Below are 19,438 nucleotides of genomic sequence, written 5' to 3' on the forward strand. Positions count from 1 at the left end.
CAAAACAAAAAACAACTTACCTTGATCTGTCATAGTATTCTTGAACACTGATTTCATTAGCTAAGAGAATAACTACTATTTTACCCTAATAAGTCCCTTAAAAGACAAAGGGCAAGCAACTTACTTGGAATAGAATCAAGGACATATTTCCTGTTCACACTGAACCACAGAAGGTGAACTGCAGAGACCATGGGCATTATGGTCTGTTAACAGACGCTGTCTGTTAAAACAAAAAGACTCGAAGTCAGACAAATTTCCTGTTTCCACAGCTCCTCTTATTGACACTGGCTAGAGTCTGATCGTGCAGCTACTCACTGAGTATTTCACTGAGCTGCTAGAATCAGTATGTGTGTGGTAAATAACTTGAGAGAGTAAGTTATAGGGATTCATTATTTTTAGTTTTTAAATTATATTTTACTCAATAAATATGAATTTTTGCCTACAAAATAGATATTCACAGTAACTAGTTTAGAAACCAAACAGGACTATAATTCTGTACTCTTAAAATAAGTCCTCAGGCCAATGAGGTGGTATGGTAGTTCAGGCAGCTGGATCCCACATGGCTGACTATGCAGTTTAAGTCCTGGACCCAGAGGCTTGAAAAACAACTCGCCAGACATGTGTGCAAGCATGCCCAAAATCTCGAGAGGAGAAGGGAGGAGAAGGGACGGTGGTGTGGTCATCCCCGCTGTGGGGTGCTTTCTCTCTTTTTCTCCATCTCTCTCTCTCTGGTAAGCATATGTACCCTGTAGCAAAACTTTAAAAAACAAACAAACAAACCTATATTCTTTGATGTCCAACACCAGCAAGTGAGAGCGAGCAGGGTGCCTGCATTTAGTCCCCTCACAAAATGCACAGCGCAGGCTCCCTGACCTATAAGCAAGAACGACAACCAAGAATAAAACAGGGTAAGCAAGGTCACGGGATGAAGTCTGCTTAAAAACGGATCAGGAACGCGGGTTACTTTATTTCTGTCCAACAACAAGTCAAAATCTGCATCGCCCTTTCAAGTGTAAAGGCTAGACTGCAATTGGAACTAAATGAATATATTCATTATTTTAAAGTATACCTACTCCATTTCCTTCATAAGGCAACGAAGAAATTAATGCTCATGTGTAATACACAATCTCAAGATTTTTTATTTGTAGGAAACACGGACACATTTCTCCATGAAGGAGTCACAAGAAAAAAGGTAACAAAAGGAAAAGTGCAAATCCGAAAGTCATCTAGTGCTTTTCTCATAATTCCAAATGACGACAGAAAAGTGTTCTCAGATTTTGAAACCTCTATATACAATATAGATGTGCAAGAGAGCTGAAGATGTCTCATCACATTTACAAAGTGACAGTTTTAAAAGGTCTTTCTTCCAGGGAAAGTCTATGTGATCGTTGAATTTAATTACTCAAGTCTACTTCGACTATCCTAAAAACCTTGAAAGCAGAACTCATCCTGTTTTTGCAGTCGTGCAGGAGCTGGTGTGGTGTGCACAGCACCATCGTCCTTTACACCGGCATGGTTTCCCTAGTCATGGTCCTTGTAACTGAAACAACACACAGTTTATCATAAACATTCTATTTTAGTAGATAAATATATGAAGACTGATCAAAAAATCTCTTTAAGCATAAAATATCTTAGCCCTTTGTATACCAAATCAGAATCTGGTAGGTAAAATAATGTACATTATTTTCAAATATACAAACTATATAGTGCTAAAGTTAAAAAAATAAAATGTCCTTTAGTTCAAGCCAGAGCTGTCGGCGATGCAGTCAGTCGGTGGGACTAGGATGCGTGCTAGGAGGCGGGTCCTCCACGCTGAGGGTCGCTCCTGCCGGCTTCTACAACAGAGCAACAAAGTGTGTCAATCAGCACAGTCCTAACTTCAGTTAGGCAAACACGGTCACTCGCTGGGAGGTGATGGATCAAGGAACCGAGCACAGAAAACTTCAAATAGAACTTCCATACAAAAATGGCAGCCCACTCCAGAGACAGTCAACAAGAAAACACATCCATGTCTTCCTCACAGACGAGAGGATTTCTAAGCAACATAGTGCTCGGACGTGTTCTCAGAAGTCAGATGAGTTCTTATGATGACACTATTGCTATTAAGGACAACAGCTGGCATTTCCTGGGCATGTGTGGGCCTTCCTAGGGCCCTGCTAGAGACTACAATTGTATGTTGTCATCCTCGTTTGAGACGGCAGGGAAGAGGCGGAGCTGGCATTAAACCCAGATGATTGGGAATACTAGGCACGTAAGACAGGAGTGCCAAATCAGTTCAGCATGAAAGGCTGTTCCAGCGATACAGTATTTCCTCGAATAGAGCAACGGAGACAAGTACTCTTCTTTTGGGCTAATTATAAATTTTATTTAATAGTGATACAACACAAGTAATCTTATTAGGTTTTTGCCCAGTTTTAAAGCTGTATTTACTTTTTAACTTGACAAAAATGTACCCATTTCGGGGGTACAATGTGATGTTCTGAAATGTGTATACATTGTGGAATGCCTAAGGCCAGCTCATCAGCTTGTGCATTCCCTTATGTACTTTTCATTTATCTGTGATGAGGACACTTATAATCCACTGTAGTGGCTTTTCCCAGTAGATAATAGTGTTATAGCCACAGTGTAATCATGCTGTACAGGGGCCTCTTGAACCTCTCCTGAAACGTGTTTTTTCTCCTTTGGCCATCTCTCCACCTCCCCCTTCCCCTAGAGAAAAATACCTTGAGCTCTACCCTCTTCCATGAGCGTAAGGTAGGTGAGTCAACAGGACAGTGGAAGGGAACTGAGCGGGGACTCTCCAGCCCTTACCATGAATGATCTCCACACCTATTTCCTATTTGCTCTGGAGAGTCTGGTAGATGCTTTCTCAACTGTAAGTCAAACTATGATATTCCAGAAGTACTAAGGTCTCTAAAAGTAATTGATTTTTATTTTTCAATTTTGCTGTAGGGCACATACATTCACCAGAGACAGAAACAGAGAGAGACAGAAAGTGAGAAGGCAAGCCACCAAGTATGAGACTTGAACTGCAATTGGCCATGTGGGAGTCTAGCACCCCAACCGCCATGCCACCTGCTGGTCCTGATTTTTCTAATTTAATACTTCTCAATTCATGTTGTTCCTCTTATAAGGTGAAAAGAATATAAACCTATAAATACCTGTCAATTTACTGGTAAATATTTAGGAATTTACAAAAAAAGATAGAGGGGCCAACAGGTGGAATGCTGGTAAGGCACATGGCCAACTGTGGTTTGAGTCCCAGACCTGGCAGCTTGCTTTCTCACTCTCCCTCTCTCTCTCTGTCTTGCGCCTGTGCCCTATAGCAAATTTTAATAAATAAATTTTAAAAATCAAACAAAGAATTCTTGTTAAAAAAAAAAAAAAAGGAAAAGAGAAAAATGGAAAGTTAGCCCCAAGAAGGGAATAGGTGGGTGGGAGGAATCCAGTTTCTATAGAAAGTGTCTGACTTTCTGTTGTTCTGTATGCCTGGCTTCTTTTCCCACCTTCTTTATTTCTATTTGCTATTTTGAATTATATTATGAGGGTTATTCAAAAAGTTCATGGAAATAATTTATTATGAAAAAATGGTAGACGAATTTCAAGTTTTAAAAAATAGGTTATTTTTCTCATGAACAAGAGAGACAGACTGAAACAGAAAACCCTAGCAGGGTCCTGATGCCACGGTCCACCCTGAGTCGTGGACACACGTGCCTGGCACTCTCAGGTGGAGCTCTGGGTGCAAACCTGGAAACCTGCGTGGCCGGCCTTGCAGAGCGCTGGGTTTTATCACTGCACATCACCCCAGTCCAAGTTTCGTTTACTTTTCAACTTGTACTTTAATTCCATTTTCCCAGGAACTTTTTAGCCTGCTTTTGAGGGATGTCTGGTCAGGGTAAGAATCTTTATCTGTCTTTAAATACCTCACGGGTGGCCGTGTGCTAGAGAAAGTAAATTGAGTTGTCTTTCTGGAGTCTGAAGGCAATGACAAAAATCATGTTGTCATGCACTTTGGCTCAACACAGTGAGATTCTTAAAATGAGAGCCACCGGGAAACTGAACATTCTGCTTGGTGAGGTCTTGGCTCGAGAGCTGGTTAAGAGAACGCCTATGACAGATCGGTTGACACAACCTGATCATTTTCTGAAGGCCGTTTTCCCTGTCTTCCATAGTACATTCTTTCTCTCCCTCTGCTGGTTTAAAACTTCAGTTCTAATATTTCTGTCTTTGCCTCACAGATCCTACACATTAAAAGACAAACTGATTCAATCTGAAGCTTACTGCTTTGGAAAAATATGCTTCTTCATCCAAGATGGAAAAAGTCAAAAATGAAAGCTTTTTTTTTTTTTTTTTTTAATTTGCCAGAGGGTGCATGCAGTAGCGCGTGCGCAGAGAGCACGTGAGCGAAAGTGAAAGAAAGAGAAAGTAAGAAAGCACCTCCCATGGGGATGGCCACACTGTAACTTCTCCATTTCTTCCTCATTTCAGGATTTTGGACATGCACACTCATGCACTAGGCATGTTTTTCAAGCTGCCAGGATTAGAACGATGTGGGATCTAGCTACTTAAACCACGTCACTGGGTAGCGCGAAACATCAATTCTTTCCAGGTAAAATAACCTGTAAATTCCATTCCAATAAAAATTGATGGGATATTCTTTTACGTGGCAAAATAATTTTAGAATTAATCTTTGAAAGATATAGAATAGCTTTAAAAAAATAATAAAGATGAAGAAATCTGTATTGTGTTGCAAATACCAAAACATTATTTGCAAATGATTATTATTCATTAAACAATATTGAGACAACTGGTTAAATATTTGTTTAAAAAACTGATTAAATCTCCCTTCACACCTTAAATTATGTGAATTAAGGCTTAAATATAAAATATAAACCCACAAATACTAGCAACATGTGGGGTAATACAGTTATAATCCTGAGGTGAGAGAGACCTTTCTAAATTAGCATGCTATCGAAGACAGAATAATCATGACAGAATGAGAAGGGGAACTACATAAAAATTAAAAATTATTCTCTAGTAAAATATACCAAAAAGTCAAAAGGATACATAAATTTGGGGAAAATATACAAAATATCTGACAAAGACCTTATATTTTTAATATATAAAGAGCTCTAAGAATCAATATAGAAGAATTACTATCTCCACTCAAAAACAAGCTTTGAATGAACAAGAGAAGGATAAAAATAACCAACAAATGTATATGAAAAAGGGTAACCTCACTAGTAATAAAAAAATGCAATTCACTATTATTTTACCTATTAGAATAACAAAAAAGACAGGCACACATGACCTCAAAATGTTACTGAAAATAAGAGTCCATTAATATTTTAAAGAAATTACAGAATATCTAAAATCAATACCATACACCTGTAAAAAAATGGTCCAGGGCTAGCAGGTGGAGTGGTGGTTAAGGAGCTGGATCCCACATGACGGACCTGACAGTTTGAGTCCCAGATCCGGTGGCCTGAAAATCATGCTAGGTGTACGTGTGTGTGCGTGTGTGTACATGCACATGTGTGTGCTTCAAATCTCAAGAGAATGGAGAAGGGATTGTGATGTGGCCATCCACCTGGAGAATGAGTTCTCATTTTCCCTCCCACTCTCTGGTGAATGCATGCACCCTATGGCAAAAATCTTAAAAATAAATAAATAAAAGAGCTAGTTATTGATATAGAAAGAGCTTCATATATTAAGTGAAAAAATCAGGTTCCCTAACTTAAGTGATAGTCCTCTATCCTTAAACACTAGACATTTACCATAACGTAAAAAATGGTATCTCGGGACCAGCAGTTAGCGTAATGGCTATGTCACTGGACTCCCATGTAGCTGACCGTGGTTCGAGTCCCGGACCCAGTGGCTTAAAACTCACGCTGGGCGTGTATGCGTGCATGCCCAAGATCCCGAGAGGAGAATGGAGGAGAAGGGATTGTGGTGTGGCCATCCCCCCTGGGGGGTGATTTCTTGCTTTCTATCTCTCTGTCTCTCTCTGTCTGTCTGGCGAGCGCACGCACCCTATAGCAAAAACCTCTCAAAAAAAAAAAAAAAAAAAAAAAAAGGTATCTCAGGCCAGCCCATGACTAAGATCCCATAGGGGCCCACTGTGCGGTTTGAGTCGTGGCTTCAAAAGCACACCAGGAGTGTGTGTGCGTGCACACATGCCCACAGTTCCGACAGAATAGAGAAACGAGCAGGGACTGCAAAGTGACCAAGGTCCACTAGGGTGCTTGCTCTGTCTCTCTGGTGAGACCACGCTAGATGCCCTCTAGCCAAAATTAAAAAAGCTATCTCCTGGTGGTGGATTATGGTTCTCACGTTTTCCGCATTTATGTGGTGTTTCGTTTTCTTGTAATCACAATCCCTGATGACGTCACCTGTTTGGGAACTGCAGGCGCTTACCTAGCAACGCTGTGTTTTCGCCTGCATCTTCTTTAAGGCTGGCGTCACGCTGGGGCACAGACTCATCAGTTGAAGACGATGGTGAGTTGCGCCCATCACTTCTGTCTTCATCTTGCAGTGTCACACTAAGATTTCCAACCGAAACACTTCCAGGGGGAGGTTCTGGAGCGGGCATGTCTTGCACATCTTCAGGCTCCCCCTTGAGAATCAGAATAGAGAAGAAAATGCCTTCGCTAAGTGCCTCGATCAAAGCTTAGCTGTCATCTTACTCATCATTGCTACACAGTATTATTTACTCATACATACTGAATCTGGTAAAAAGCATGTCAATGTGTCCTTCACCTCGCCTCGCAAGAAAATATTAACTTCTCAACAAGCAGCTTACCAAGACCTGCATGTTTTTTATTCTAAAAAGCATTTACTCCCTTGACGACAAGCAATACCACCTTTAAACAATCTGCTGACAGAAAGTGAAGCTTTCTGACACTTTCCTTCCTCCTCAGCAGAGGATGGGACCCAGTCTGGCTGCGCACTGCTCCCAGAGGCTGTGCCCACACTGCCTCGTGGTGCCGGACAGCGAGGCGCCGAGGCTTCAGTGATGGGCAAGGTTTCTGAGCCAGCGGGCTTCAGACTGTATTTGATTTTCTTAAAAACATCAGTCTGGTTCTGTATAGACAGGTTGTCTGACGGCTGAGACCTGCCTCCAGCTCCCCCTCCTCTTCCATTTGCTGCTTTGAAGAAAGTCAGATAATGAAAGTGAGGGCTGGAGATTCTCTCTGACTCACAGGGGGATGTCCAGAAGCCTAGTTAATCTGCATCCAAACTGTCGCGAGGAGGGAAACTGCTGGTTGTGATGTACTGGATGAGGGCCGCTGTGGGAGAAGTGTGCGTGTGACTCAGACTCTTACTCCTGCTGCAAGTGAAACACCCTCCCAGCTGCCTCACCTGTGTGCTGGCACCCACCCTGCCCCCTCACCAGTGACTAAACACCCTTCCATCCAAAAAACCAGGTAACAAGTGCTGCTGCTGTTGGATCACGTAACACGCAAATGCCTGCCCAGCCGACCTCAATCTGTTACCTAAATACCTGCCAAACTTAACTACCCACCAGCCCCAAAGCTCATCCATTCACCCCTGCAGATGCATGGGCAACCTGGATATATTGATACTCATATGTCTGACAAATCCTTTAACAGTCAGCTCAACTAACCCTCTGAAACACACTCCCTCCTTTGCCCACTTCCACCTGGCAGGGGGAGTTCTTCTCCTGAGTCCCCACAGGAGGCACTCCAAATATGCCTCCTCTGGCATGCCATGTCTGCGTGCAGGGCCTTACCCCACCAATCCAGAAAGTGTAGATGCTAAGAGCCCACACATGTAAGGGGTGAGTCTTTAGTCATCTTGTCTCTCCTGAGCCAAGTTCAGCGCTAGCACCTTAGAAACTTGCAGAATGACTGCAAACAGCAGCGACAAGTGACACATTGAAGTGGTTATAGTGACAAACCACAGGCTTGCCTTTAAAATCTGAGTGAGGGAGAGGCTTGGAGAATAGTTAAGAGTAACTACGACTATCTAAAACATACACAGCAGGAGTGGCCAGTGGGTCTGAAGAAAATGGCCTATTGTCTACGGATTAAAACAATTAAAAGGATAAAAGGTGAATTTCTTAGTTACTGTAGGTTTCTGTTCTTTAAAAAATTAGGCATTCTGGAGACACACGGTAACTTTCTGAAATACATGTTATAAGAAAGCAACTCAACCTTCCGCAAAATAAAGAATTTTTAATATGTGGGGACTTCAAAAAGTTCATTTTGGTGCAAAAAAAAATATGTCTAAACCTGTGTATGTTTTCATAATGCACATATCCATGAACTTTCTGAAGACCCCTGTACTTGAAATATATATGTAGCTGTATTTCCAAAATCAAAACTCATGAGGATTGAAGTCTCTGGTGCTAAGGAAACTCCTTTTATATAAATGTCTAAATTACTAACTAATGAAGCAAATAATTTAGACTCTCTCAAGTTTCTTGTACTATAATTGAAAATGCTCTTCTGTGAAGGCTCATCCTCTCATCTAAGCTCCAGGTTCTTGAGCAAAGTGAGGATGAACCAGTTCATTAAGAGAGTATGAGCTGAGACCAGCCAATAGCATAATGGTTATGTCATGGTTCAAATCCTGGAGCCAGTGGCTTAAAACCCATGCTGGGTGTGTGTGTGTGTGTGCGTGTGTGCGTGCCCAAAATCCCGATAAGAGAATGGAGAAGGGATTGTGGCATGGTCATCCCCCTAGGGGGTGATTTCTTGCTTTCTGTTTTTCTGTCTTTTTCTGTCCCCACGTGCCCCATACCAAAAATCTCACTGAAAAAAAAAAAAAAGCATGATCTACCATGCTAAATAAAGCTGAACTTATTAAGGACCACAGGAAAGTTGAAATTTAGCAATTTGAGAGGAAAGACACATTTTCTAGATAGCAAAGCAGGAGGAGTTTCCAGTGAGATAGTTCTTGAATCCTGACCTTTATCTTCCTTTGTACTACAGCAAAGGCATTATGGAACTCATCATTAAAAATATAATTCATGGAGAATTATGGTACTTATTGAAGTATAGGCTGCTTAAGTCTCTTTTGAAGACACTGTAAACTAGAAAAGAGGTCATGTTAGACCCACACCCCAGGAAATAATGGTCTCGCTTCACAGGTCAGTTCTTTGATGATAGCTATTACTGCTTTAAGTTGCATAAAGTGATCACCATAAAAATACTCTTAATAAACACTGCAAAAATTCTAAAACTATTTGGACCAGCAGATAATGTAGTGGTTACGCCCCTGGATTTCCACATGGCCAATTTTGGTTCACGTTCTGGACCTGGTGGCTTGAAATTTATGCTGGACGTGTGCATGTCCAAGATCCCAGGAAGTGAATGGAGGATAAGAGGTTGCAGCAAGGCCATCACCCCAGAGGATGATTTCTCATTTTCCCTCTCATTATCTGTCTCTCTCTGGGAAGCACATGAAAGACCTTTCAAAGAAATTCTAAAAAGACGTTTAGCAGTAAGAAAAGTATTTGATATATAAATTACTTTCTTTCAAAGACTTTTATTTAGGAAATTTATTATTTACTTGGGACGTTAATAGATTGTATAGAAACGGGGCTGGCAGATGCCATGGTGGTTAAGGGCACTGGACTCCCATATGGCCGACTAAGGTTTGAGTCCTGGACCTGGAGGCTTTCTTTCTCACTTTCTCCCTCTCTCTCTCACTCTGTCCCTCTCTGTTCAAATGAAAATAGTTAAATAAAAAATAACTCTTTAAAAAGAGATTACATATAAACTCTAAAAACAGTAAAAAAGTACAAGGACCTGGAAAGATCTATTATTTCCCCTTATGTTCTCTTTGGGTAGAGCAGTGTTAAAACTTGAGCCCTGGAATTAAGCAAAGTTGTGTCTGGAAGCTGATTCTCCATTAACCAGCCGTATGACCTTGTTTCTCAAGCCTGAATTCCTAAGTAGTAAAGCAGCGACAGTACCAGCACTTCATCTGGCCCTGTATGCGAGACCCTTGGCATGTGGCCATCTACTGCAGGTTGAGGATCCCTTCCCTGAATTAACTGCGACCAGAAGCATTTCGGATCTTGAATTACTTTGGATTTTGGAATATCTACATATGAATTATGAGTATTTTGGAGGAAAAACCCAAACCTAAACACAAAATTACTTTTTTCATATACATTCTACACATAGTCTATTTCTGAGTTGCATTTTGACTGCAACCTGTCACATGAGGTCAGGTGTGGAATTTCCCATTGGTGCTCAAAGTTTGAGATTTGAAGCATTTTGGATTTCTGGATTAGGGATGCACACCCTGTATCAAGATCTCTTTCACTCTGCCCTCATATCTTCTCAGGAAGACCTATGACCACTGAAGTATCAAACTGACGTGCCAAATGCAATGCAGAATCAATTTTCCCAGCATTATCTGATTCTGAAACCTGGGATGGGAGAAACTGCTATCAAATGTTGGTTTTGGTCTCTTCACATGTAAAATGTGCATCTTAAGCCAGAAAAGGAAGCTCCTTCTGTCTCAGACATTTTATGATTCTTGTTTAGACACAGCTGATGAGCACACACATCTCCTTCAGTGCAGTTAGTATGCCAGCACAAACGCTCTGGGAGACATCCTAGCGCATTAATTCATCACCATAAATTTAGTTTGCTGTTGTTTTAGACTGCCTTATCATCTTTAATAAAGATGAAAACTTCTTTAGAGAACCGCAAGGATGTTAGAAGGAGCATTTCATCCATTCCTCTTGCCTCTGGTCAGTAATGAAAGTGAATCACTCAGGAAGAACCGGGGCAGAGATTGAATATAAACAAAAGTGTAACAAACCCAATATCCCAGGGCTTTGATGACATCAAGTTTACACATTGGACACGTTCGGTGATCCAAAAGCCATGGGTCAATGCATATTCTATGAAAAATATGCCTAAAAAAATTAAGTATGTGTTAATGTTTTAAAATCAATGTTATATATCTTATAAAGGAAATAAGACATTCTACCAATTCATCCTCTCATTACAAGTTAGCTGGTGTCAAATCAACATAAATATCTAGTCACTTTCCTCAGTCATTATCTAGACTATGTTCTATGTTAAATGGAATCTTCCAGGGAAATTTTCTCTTCACTCCACAAAAATGGCATGGCTTATTTCTGCCTCATGCTAGGCTGTATATTCTTATGTGCCTCTGTAAGTTACCTGAGCACCTTTTGGGAATAAATGTGGCATACACTAACATTAATCAATTAACTCATAGTATCTTAAACATGTCCATAAAATGACTCAAATGGAAACATGGCAAAATATTAACAAATCATCTTTGGGTGGAAGACTTAAACTCTTTTTTCCTCTCTTTTTGTACATTCTACATTTTTCTATAAGCACCCATCACTTATCAAATATAAAAAGAAAAAAGGCATATATGACCACATATTTTGCTGATCTGCCTTGGCAACTTTTCTTCGCATGTGATGAATCTGTTTTATCTGCATGTGAAGACCAGGAGTTAAGAGTGTAGGTTTTAGAGCGAGGCAGGTAAGGCCCAAAAACCAGCTGTGCGACTTGAGAGCCACAACCCTGAACTGGGCTCCCACCCTCTGCACCTACACGGGCTGCTCTGAGGGCACACGCAACATGCATGCAACAGTGCAGGGCTGGGACATAACGAATCAGTGTTCATTACTGTTACTGTGCTCTGGAGACCTGCACTTCACACAGAACTCTACTAGTGCACTTAAAATAGCCACACCGAGCGGCATAGTGTAGTACAGGCCACCTTGTCCTCTACTCCTAACTGCAATGAAATGACACAGGTAATCATTTTCACACCACCACACAAGAACATGTTGGCTCTATCAGGAAATGCATTATATAAAGCACAGGAAAAAATGGAGGGAGAAGTAAAAAATCCGTTAGGAGACCAGGCAATGTGCACGTGTTGGCATGTCTGCACGGGTGGGTCAGTATGAACCCTGGCCCGGCCATCAGCATGCACTCAGTGCTGCTTATCCGTGTAGTGTCCCGGGCATCATTTCTAAGTCAGAAAGACTGGTCCTAAACCAGCCTCAAGTGAACGTTCTTTTCTACTTTAAAAATTTTCTGTAGGATGTTACGAACCTATGTTCACCTCACTTTATGAAGTGCCTACTGAGTAAACCCCACATAAAAGCCTGGGGATTGAACAGCTACGTTCATCCAGGGACTTCTGTTATGCCAACACTTGTTCCTTCATTTCTTTCATAGAATTATTCAGAACTTGATTTACTATAAAATATTTGTGTAATATACTAAAGTACTTTGCAAACAAAGCAAATGTAATTATTAACTTGTGACTTGCTTCTAATGGGGTCAAATATGATTAAAACTGATCAGACTTAAAACATACAATTTATGTACACAAAATAAACCTTTCTGCTAATCTTTGAAAAAGTTACCAAAGTATCCCATCATTAAAAAGGAAACTGCAACTTGCCCATGCTAAAACAAAGCTCCTTGAGTAATCAGAGTGAAGGGAAGCATATTCACTTCACAGAGAACACAAACCCAAGGTGCAGATACTAGCCAACCTCTGCCCTGGGTCTACCCCCTCAGGCTCTCTGGGTCTCCCTCTGCCCTTTACCTTTCTTGTTTTAGTTTCCTAGCTTCTGATACACCATGCCTTATGCAAGGCTACATAGGTCATGGAATTCCTAGGGTCCTAATGGAGCCTTGCTTAAAAGACTAAAATCAAATCTATAGCAAAGATATATAATAGGTCTTAATGGTCTCCTAAGACTCCCAAGCAAAGCAATTTCAAGGAGCCTTGAAAACAGTATTAGAGCCCAAGCTTCTTCTCTAAGAGATGGGATGATTACAAGATAGCGAGATCTTCATAGCATAAAAGACATGTAACTCTTCTGTTAGAAGCCTGAAATTTGTCAAGTAATATTTTAATATCTCAGTAGGTAAAAAGAACATACTTGCATGGCAGAATTCTGATAATATCCTTTACTTTAAAATTTTCAATACACACTGCACAATTTTCAGCATCGACATCAATTCCCTGTAAAAAGAAGAGAGTTCATTGCATCCTTGGTATATCAAAAATCCTTGTTCCATACACTAGGTCCTGACTGAAAGCCATAGAGACGATTGTGTGTTGGTACAGCCTGTAACTGAGACACAGATAAGTATATCTGGTGTTTACTTTTTGCCACTAACAAGAGATTACCTAAAGAGACTGAACAGCCAATAAGCTACTTGTTTCTATAACAGAATTATTTTAAAAATATTTGGTAAAGAACAGTTACAACTTGCAAATGAAATCCATGTGGCTAAATGTCTGCATATTCACCTCATTGTGATGAAAGCATTATAAATGAAAAGTTACTGTTTTTCATCTAACGAATTAACAAATTTACTACAAATAAATGAAAACTGCTGAGGAGGAAGCAGTCCTGTGGTAAAATTTCCACTTCTAAGAAGCCGTGAGTCATAGATTTTGGTGGTGGTGTCAGCCCTCTTAATCTCTCTGGGTAACCCCTGAGTCTACCCACATGGCCCCATGCCATTGACCAGAGCAGCCTGGGCCAGAATGGTCACCTGACCCAAGAAGATCTTCTTTCTAGGGATGCTAGGGTAGGGCCTTAGGGACTACCAACTGGGTCTGTGTGCAGCTGCAGCTTTGGCAAGTGTATTCCATAGAACACGGATATACTGCCCTTATGTAGTTAAACACAGTTACGTGGCCCTTAAGTAATTATTTAAAATTATATTTAGCCATATGTACCACTTGTTAATAGGGGAGCAGTAAAAATCTGATTTTGTATGTAGATACTGTTATTACAGATTATTAAAATTAACTTTATAATGAACCAACAGGTGGTGGGTGGTTAAGGTACTGGATCCCCATATGGCTGACTGCGGTTCAAGTACTGAACCCTGTGACTTGAAAATCACAACAAACAAGAAGATAAATAAATGGTAAGAAAACATTAACTTTATAAGGACACTTTAAATTACACATGGTACGCAGGGAACACGTGAGAGTACTCCAGATCCAAGAGGCTGGAGGACTGGAGGAAGGAGACTGTGGGTGACCAGACCCTACAGAGAATGCTCCTCTCATATGTACACATGTGCTCCCCAGTGAATAAAAGGAGAAAAGTTTAAATTATACATTGCAACAAAAGTAAATACTGTCACTTATTTATTATATACCACATAAAAATGAGATCATTTTTCAATTCCCCAAGAGTGGTTTGCAGTCCAAAAGAAAAGAAAAATCAAAATCCCAGCCTCCAGAATGGATAACATGTCAACATCTGGATAAGAAACACAGCATTGTTCTCTATACAAATTAAAACAAGAAATTGTCAGAAAATGTATGTCTATACCTCTTGGACCCTTGGGAATCCTTAAAAAAAATTTTTTTTAGGTTTTTGCTATAGGGCACGTGCACTTCTCTCTGGAGAGAGATGAGGGGTAGAGAGGAGTGAATAATCACCCCCTCGAGGGGATGCCCGCAGTGTAATTCCTTCTCTTCTATTTTTCTTGGGATTTTGGGCATGCATAAAGGCATGTTTTTCAAGCTACTGGGTCCAGGACTGGAACCATGCAGGTGGCCCTGTGGGATCTAGCCACTTAAATTCTAGGCCACTTGCTGACCCAGGAATCCTTTTTTTAAAAAACAAACAAACAAACAAACAAACATTATTTTGACAACTTTCAAAAAACTGTCACTGGAACTCTATTTCCAAAAATGTTCTGCATATAAACAGGAAAACATTATTAAATTCTCGTAGATTTGATTCAGTAACTTAGGCATAAGAAACTACATCTTCTCACATGTAACAACTGCCCTTTCCTGCTAATGCGAACAGAAGGCGTGTCCCAGGAGGAAAATAGACCACATGCTCGTCCAGTACGTGGTCATGTCGAAAGCCAGTTCATCACAGGCATGAGTGGGCATCTCCCCCAAGGACTCTCGGTGGCATGTAAATCACATGTTGACCTTAAGCCATGACAGAGTGTGTGTGTGTGTTTTAATCTTTTCTGTTCCATATATCAGCTTGGAAAAGAAACCTACATCCTGCACGAACTATCGAAATTTGATTGTACTACAATGTAAAAGTTATTAGGGAAGGAACGGTAGCCACCAATACATTCTAAGAGCACCTAAGCCGTAAATACCAAGATTCCAAATTTTAAAAATCAGCAGTCTCTAATTAGTTTGTCATTTATGTTTTAATCCTTCAGGTAGGTCAGAGGAAGAGATACCGACCCTAAGTGTAGTTACTCTTTTATATGAAACAGGGAGCAGAGACTGGAGGGTGAAAGAGATCAAGTCTCAACAGCTCAGGAAAATAAAGTGAAAATAAAAATGACTGAATTGATACAAGTCAACGCAGCCATCAACACTTCATAGGATAGAAGATGAACTATGAAAAGAAAGAATGCTATCACAATAGATCAGTTTCCTTTTTTTAGGTTTTTGCCATAGAGTATGTGTGTGCGCCAAAGAGACACAGTGAGAGGGAAAGTGAAAAATCATCCCTGAGGGGATGGCCATGCTACAATCCCTTCTCCCTTGTTTTTCTCTTGGGATTTTGGGCACATATGCACATGTGCCCAGCGTGATGCTCAAGACACTATGCTGAGGACAAGAACCATGGTCAGCCATGTGGGAATCCAGCTCCTTAACCACATGCCACCTGCTGGCCCCTGCAGTTTTCCTTTTAAGGATCTGTCTTCTAAGCACCCCACGTTTTAGATTCAGAATTTGTCCTATTCGAAAAATGCTTTAAAACTCTTGTTTGATTTTGAACTTTTAAGTTTGAGATTAGCCATGTCAAAATGTTTCTTTTAAAAAGTAGTTTTAAAAACATCTTTCTCCCCTTCTTCACAAACGCCAATATTTTCTTCTTGTTATTAAGAAAGTTGTAGAAGGGTCTTCTTGTAATTAAGAACATTGTAGAAGGGACACATTTAGCCTCGGATTAAAAAAACTGGATTTGAGGTATCGGAGCCCATGGTGCAGACTTTCCGTCTTTTGGCTTCTTTACAACCACCTGGGTGTGACAACAGAACTTGCTTGAGGGTGGGAATGTCAGCACAGTCTCACAGGACCGCAACCAGGCAATGCAGCTACTGCACTCTTGACGTGTAGCTGGTGAGATATAGGAACTCGATTTTAACTTAAATGGAACTCATTTAAATTTAAATACCACATAGACTAGTGGTCACCACATTGTCAAGTGTGGGTCTGAAAGGCTCTTCACTAGGAGAATAGGCCTGCCAACTCTTCTTTAAAATGAACTCACACATGAAAGACAGCACTGACATGAACTAGCCCAAACTCCACATGGTCAGTACTTTGAACTGGCAGACTGAAAGGAAAGCATTTAAGACTCATTCTCTAGTCTAAACCACAAAACAAAACCAACCAAACAGAACCACGAAAGTATTACCTTCTCTCCGTGCTTTACAGTATGAAGTGGAAGCTGGCCAATAGCTTTCTTAGTTTCTTTTCTATGGCTCTTGGGTAGAAAAATATTATTATTATTATTCAAACTTTTAAATTAGATAATCCTTTTTTTTCCTTAAAAAAGTCATACATTATAAAAAGCAAGCTTATAAAAATTTATTTAAGTTAAATGACAGCACGGACAATAACTAAAAAACCAAATACATACAAAAAAACCCCATTTAAGTCTCAATATACAGACCAGCAATATGTAACTTAAGAGAGCTGTTTCACTGAGAATACTATTTTCAATTCCAAGTCTAAAGAACTTGGAATAGACCAATTTCTATGTTTAAATGTTGGCAAGAAGTGCTCAGTTGAGGATGGGTTACCATCCCCTCATCTATTAAGGGTCCTACAAGGAAAGAGCCCTTCCTAGTCTTTGGTCAGGATGGCTCTCCTTCCAGGACCCCAGAGGCAGGTGTGAATTTCAAAGGCCTGCCCCTTTTGGAACCCCTGGCTCCCATCACCCCTTTCTTTGCTGTTACTGAGACAGGCTCTCTGCAGATGACTGGCTTTACAGCTGCTCTGTGATGGAGACAGGGAAGCCCCTTCCGCTCGGCTCCTCCCCTTTAGGCCTGGCTGGAGAACTAAGGCTACATGAGGACAGTCCCTTTTTGTCACTCCTGGAAAAGGACAAAGAAGCCAAACATGCAAAAAGTTACCTGGATTTAAAGATATCTAACTTCCCACAAAACAGAACATTTAATAGATTCCAATTGAAGTTATTTTAAAAACTCATACACATACATAAATATTATGAGTGAAAGGAAATTAGGATATGGTCAAATATACCTTCAAGCAATACAGGATAGATTAACAACTATCTTTCAAAAAGCAAAATGAAGAGAGTTACCCATAACTACCTGACTTCCAAACTGTGAGCCGGTATACAGGAAACGCTGTATATAGTAAAATATTAGCCAGGCTAATGATATAATCATCATGGTGATAAAGGCAATGGCTACGAACACCACGGACTGGCCACTGATGAACTCCTGCACGTGGTGGGTGCCAATCCCGATGGTCATCTGGACTGGAATCCCTCTTACCACCAGATCCAAAATTTCTCTTCCTTTTGGGTAGCTAACCATAATGACCACTATATTTCCTATTCCTGTAGGAAAGAGAAAAATATATATTAAGATAAAGGACACAAAATAACATTACAGAAAATTAAGAAAAATGTAAAAGTACTATGTTCATCTATGCACATATGTTAGAAAACTTCAATAAAATGCATAATTTTCTTTCCTTTTTGGGGAGGAAGAGATTTTTGCTATAGGGAGCATGCACTTGCTGGAGAGAGAGAGAAACAGAAAGCAAGAAATCTCCCCCTGCCCCTGCCTGGGGAAGATGGCCACGTCACAATTCCTTCCCCATTCTCCTCTCGGGATTGTGGGCATACACATATGCCCAGAGTGAATTTTAAGACTCTGGGTCTCAGACTTGAACCACAGTTGGCCACAGGAAGTCCAGCAACATGACCATTAGCCATCTGCTAGTCCCCAAATGAATAATTTTCAAGGAAAATGTACTAAGTTACTAAAACTGTTTCCTAATAAGAAAACGGACTGATCGCATTAGAAGTACAATAATACAGTAAGTCACTGAGAACCACCCTCCCCACCAAAAGTTAGAGCACATTCAGTTTCTCAGGTGAACTCTACCACCAAGCCTTTAAGAAACAAGTACCATTTGTAGCACTTAAAATGTTCCACAGCAGATTAAAAGTTTAAAAAATATTTCTAAGGTAATTAAACATGGTAATTAAAAAAAATAACAATGGAATGATATAGACCAATTTCACTAAGGCAGATGGAACTGTAAGAGAAACTAGGCTGGCTATGTCGCCCAATGGTAATGCACGCTCAAGAGAAGCCAGAGCCCACATGGTGACTGCTGTTCGAATGCTCCGGCCCTACCAGGCTGAAATATGCTGGGCACACACATGGGTCCCCATGATCTGACAGGCTGGAGGACTGGAAAGAGGGGATCATGATGTGATCGGACCCCATCGAGGGTATTCAACTCTATTATTTGGGTGCATGTTCTCTAATCATGAATAAAGAAAAAAAATAGAGAAATGAAAGAGGCTGAAAAAACAATTTTGTATAAATCTACCTATAAAGTAATGTCATAACCATAAAATATCAGTAAGGTAAAAAGAACTAAAAAAAAAAATGCAACTTCTGAAGTTCACTTGGAGAAAAATAATCAAGAATGACAAAGAGGGACCAGGAGGTGGTATAGCAGTTACACTGTTGGACTCCCACATGGCTGACTGTGGTTCAAGTCTCAGGCCAGGTGGTTTGAACATCACACCAGGTGCATGTGCATGCATGCTCAGGATCCTGGAAGGAGAATGGAGAAGGGAATGGAGGGGAAGGGAATGTGGCATGGCCATCCTCCCGGGGGTGATTTCTCACCTTCCCTCTCACTATGTGTGTGTCTCTCCAGTTAGCATGTGTGCATGTACGCCCTACAGCAAAACCTCTTCACAACAACAACAACAACAACAAAATGATTAGGAAAACATCATACAAAGGTTATCCCACCTAGCTAATGTCAGACCTTCCAGAATCAATGCAGCAAGGAAAGAATGGGAAAATATATTTAAAGCGTTAAACAAAAAACAATTTCAACCAAGAATACTATATCTGGGAAGATTATCCTTCATATGGGAAGAAAAGATAGGGACCAGCAGTTGGCATAATGGCCATGTTGCTGGACTCCCACATAGTCAACCGCGGTTCAAGTCCCGGATCTAGTGGCTTAAACTCATGCCGGGTGCATGTGTGTGCTTGCCCAGGATCCGGAGAAGAGAATGGAGGAGAAGGGATTGTGGCATGGCCATCCCCCCTGGGGGGTGAGTTCTTGCTTTCTGTCTGTCTCTCTCTGTGTCTTTTTGGTAAGCGCATGTACCCTAAAGCAAAAACCTCTCAAAAAAAAAAAAAAAAAA

At 40.6% G+C, this 19,438-nt stretch overlaps 1 protein-coding gene across 4 annotated transcripts in view; it reads right to left on the minus strand.

The window, feature by feature from the left end:
* RNF149 (ring finger protein 149) overlaps nt 1-19,438 on the minus strand; it is a 37,809-nt gene that overhangs the window by 4,896 nt on the left and 13,475 nt on the right. For 3 of the 4 annotated variants that reach the window (XR_003547534.1, XR_003547535.1, XR_003547533.1), the window contains exons 2-9: nt 17,343-17,593; nt 16,421-16,489; nt 12,932-13,014; nt 10,804-10,900; nt 6,418-6,616; nt 1,431-1,835; nt 781-873; nt 125-220 (exon numbers count right to left, since the gene is read on the minus strand). Coding sequence is in view for 1 of the 4 variants with exons in the window: in XM_014583426.2 (XP_014438912.1) it covers nt 1,792-1,835; nt 6,418-6,616; nt 10,804-10,900; nt 12,932-13,014; nt 16,421-16,489; nt 17,343-17,593 (743 nt within the window). In the remaining 3 variants the exon portion in view is untranslated. Of the gene's footprint in view, nt 1-124; nt 221-780; nt 874-1,114; nt 1,836-6,417; nt 6,617-10,803; nt 10,901-12,931; nt 13,015-16,420; nt 16,490-17,342; nt 17,594-19,438 lie in introns of those variants that run through there. The other variant, XM_014583426.2, reaches the window with a different exon arrangement.

Source organism: Tupaia chinensis, unplaced genomic scaffold, assembly GCF_000334495.1.
Source record: "Tupaia chinensis unplaced genomic scaffold, TupChi_1.0 Scaffold144276_1, whole genome shotgun sequence".
Classification (NCBI taxonomy): Eukaryota; Metazoa; Chordata; class Mammalia; order Scandentia; family Tupaiidae; genus Tupaia; species Tupaia belangeri.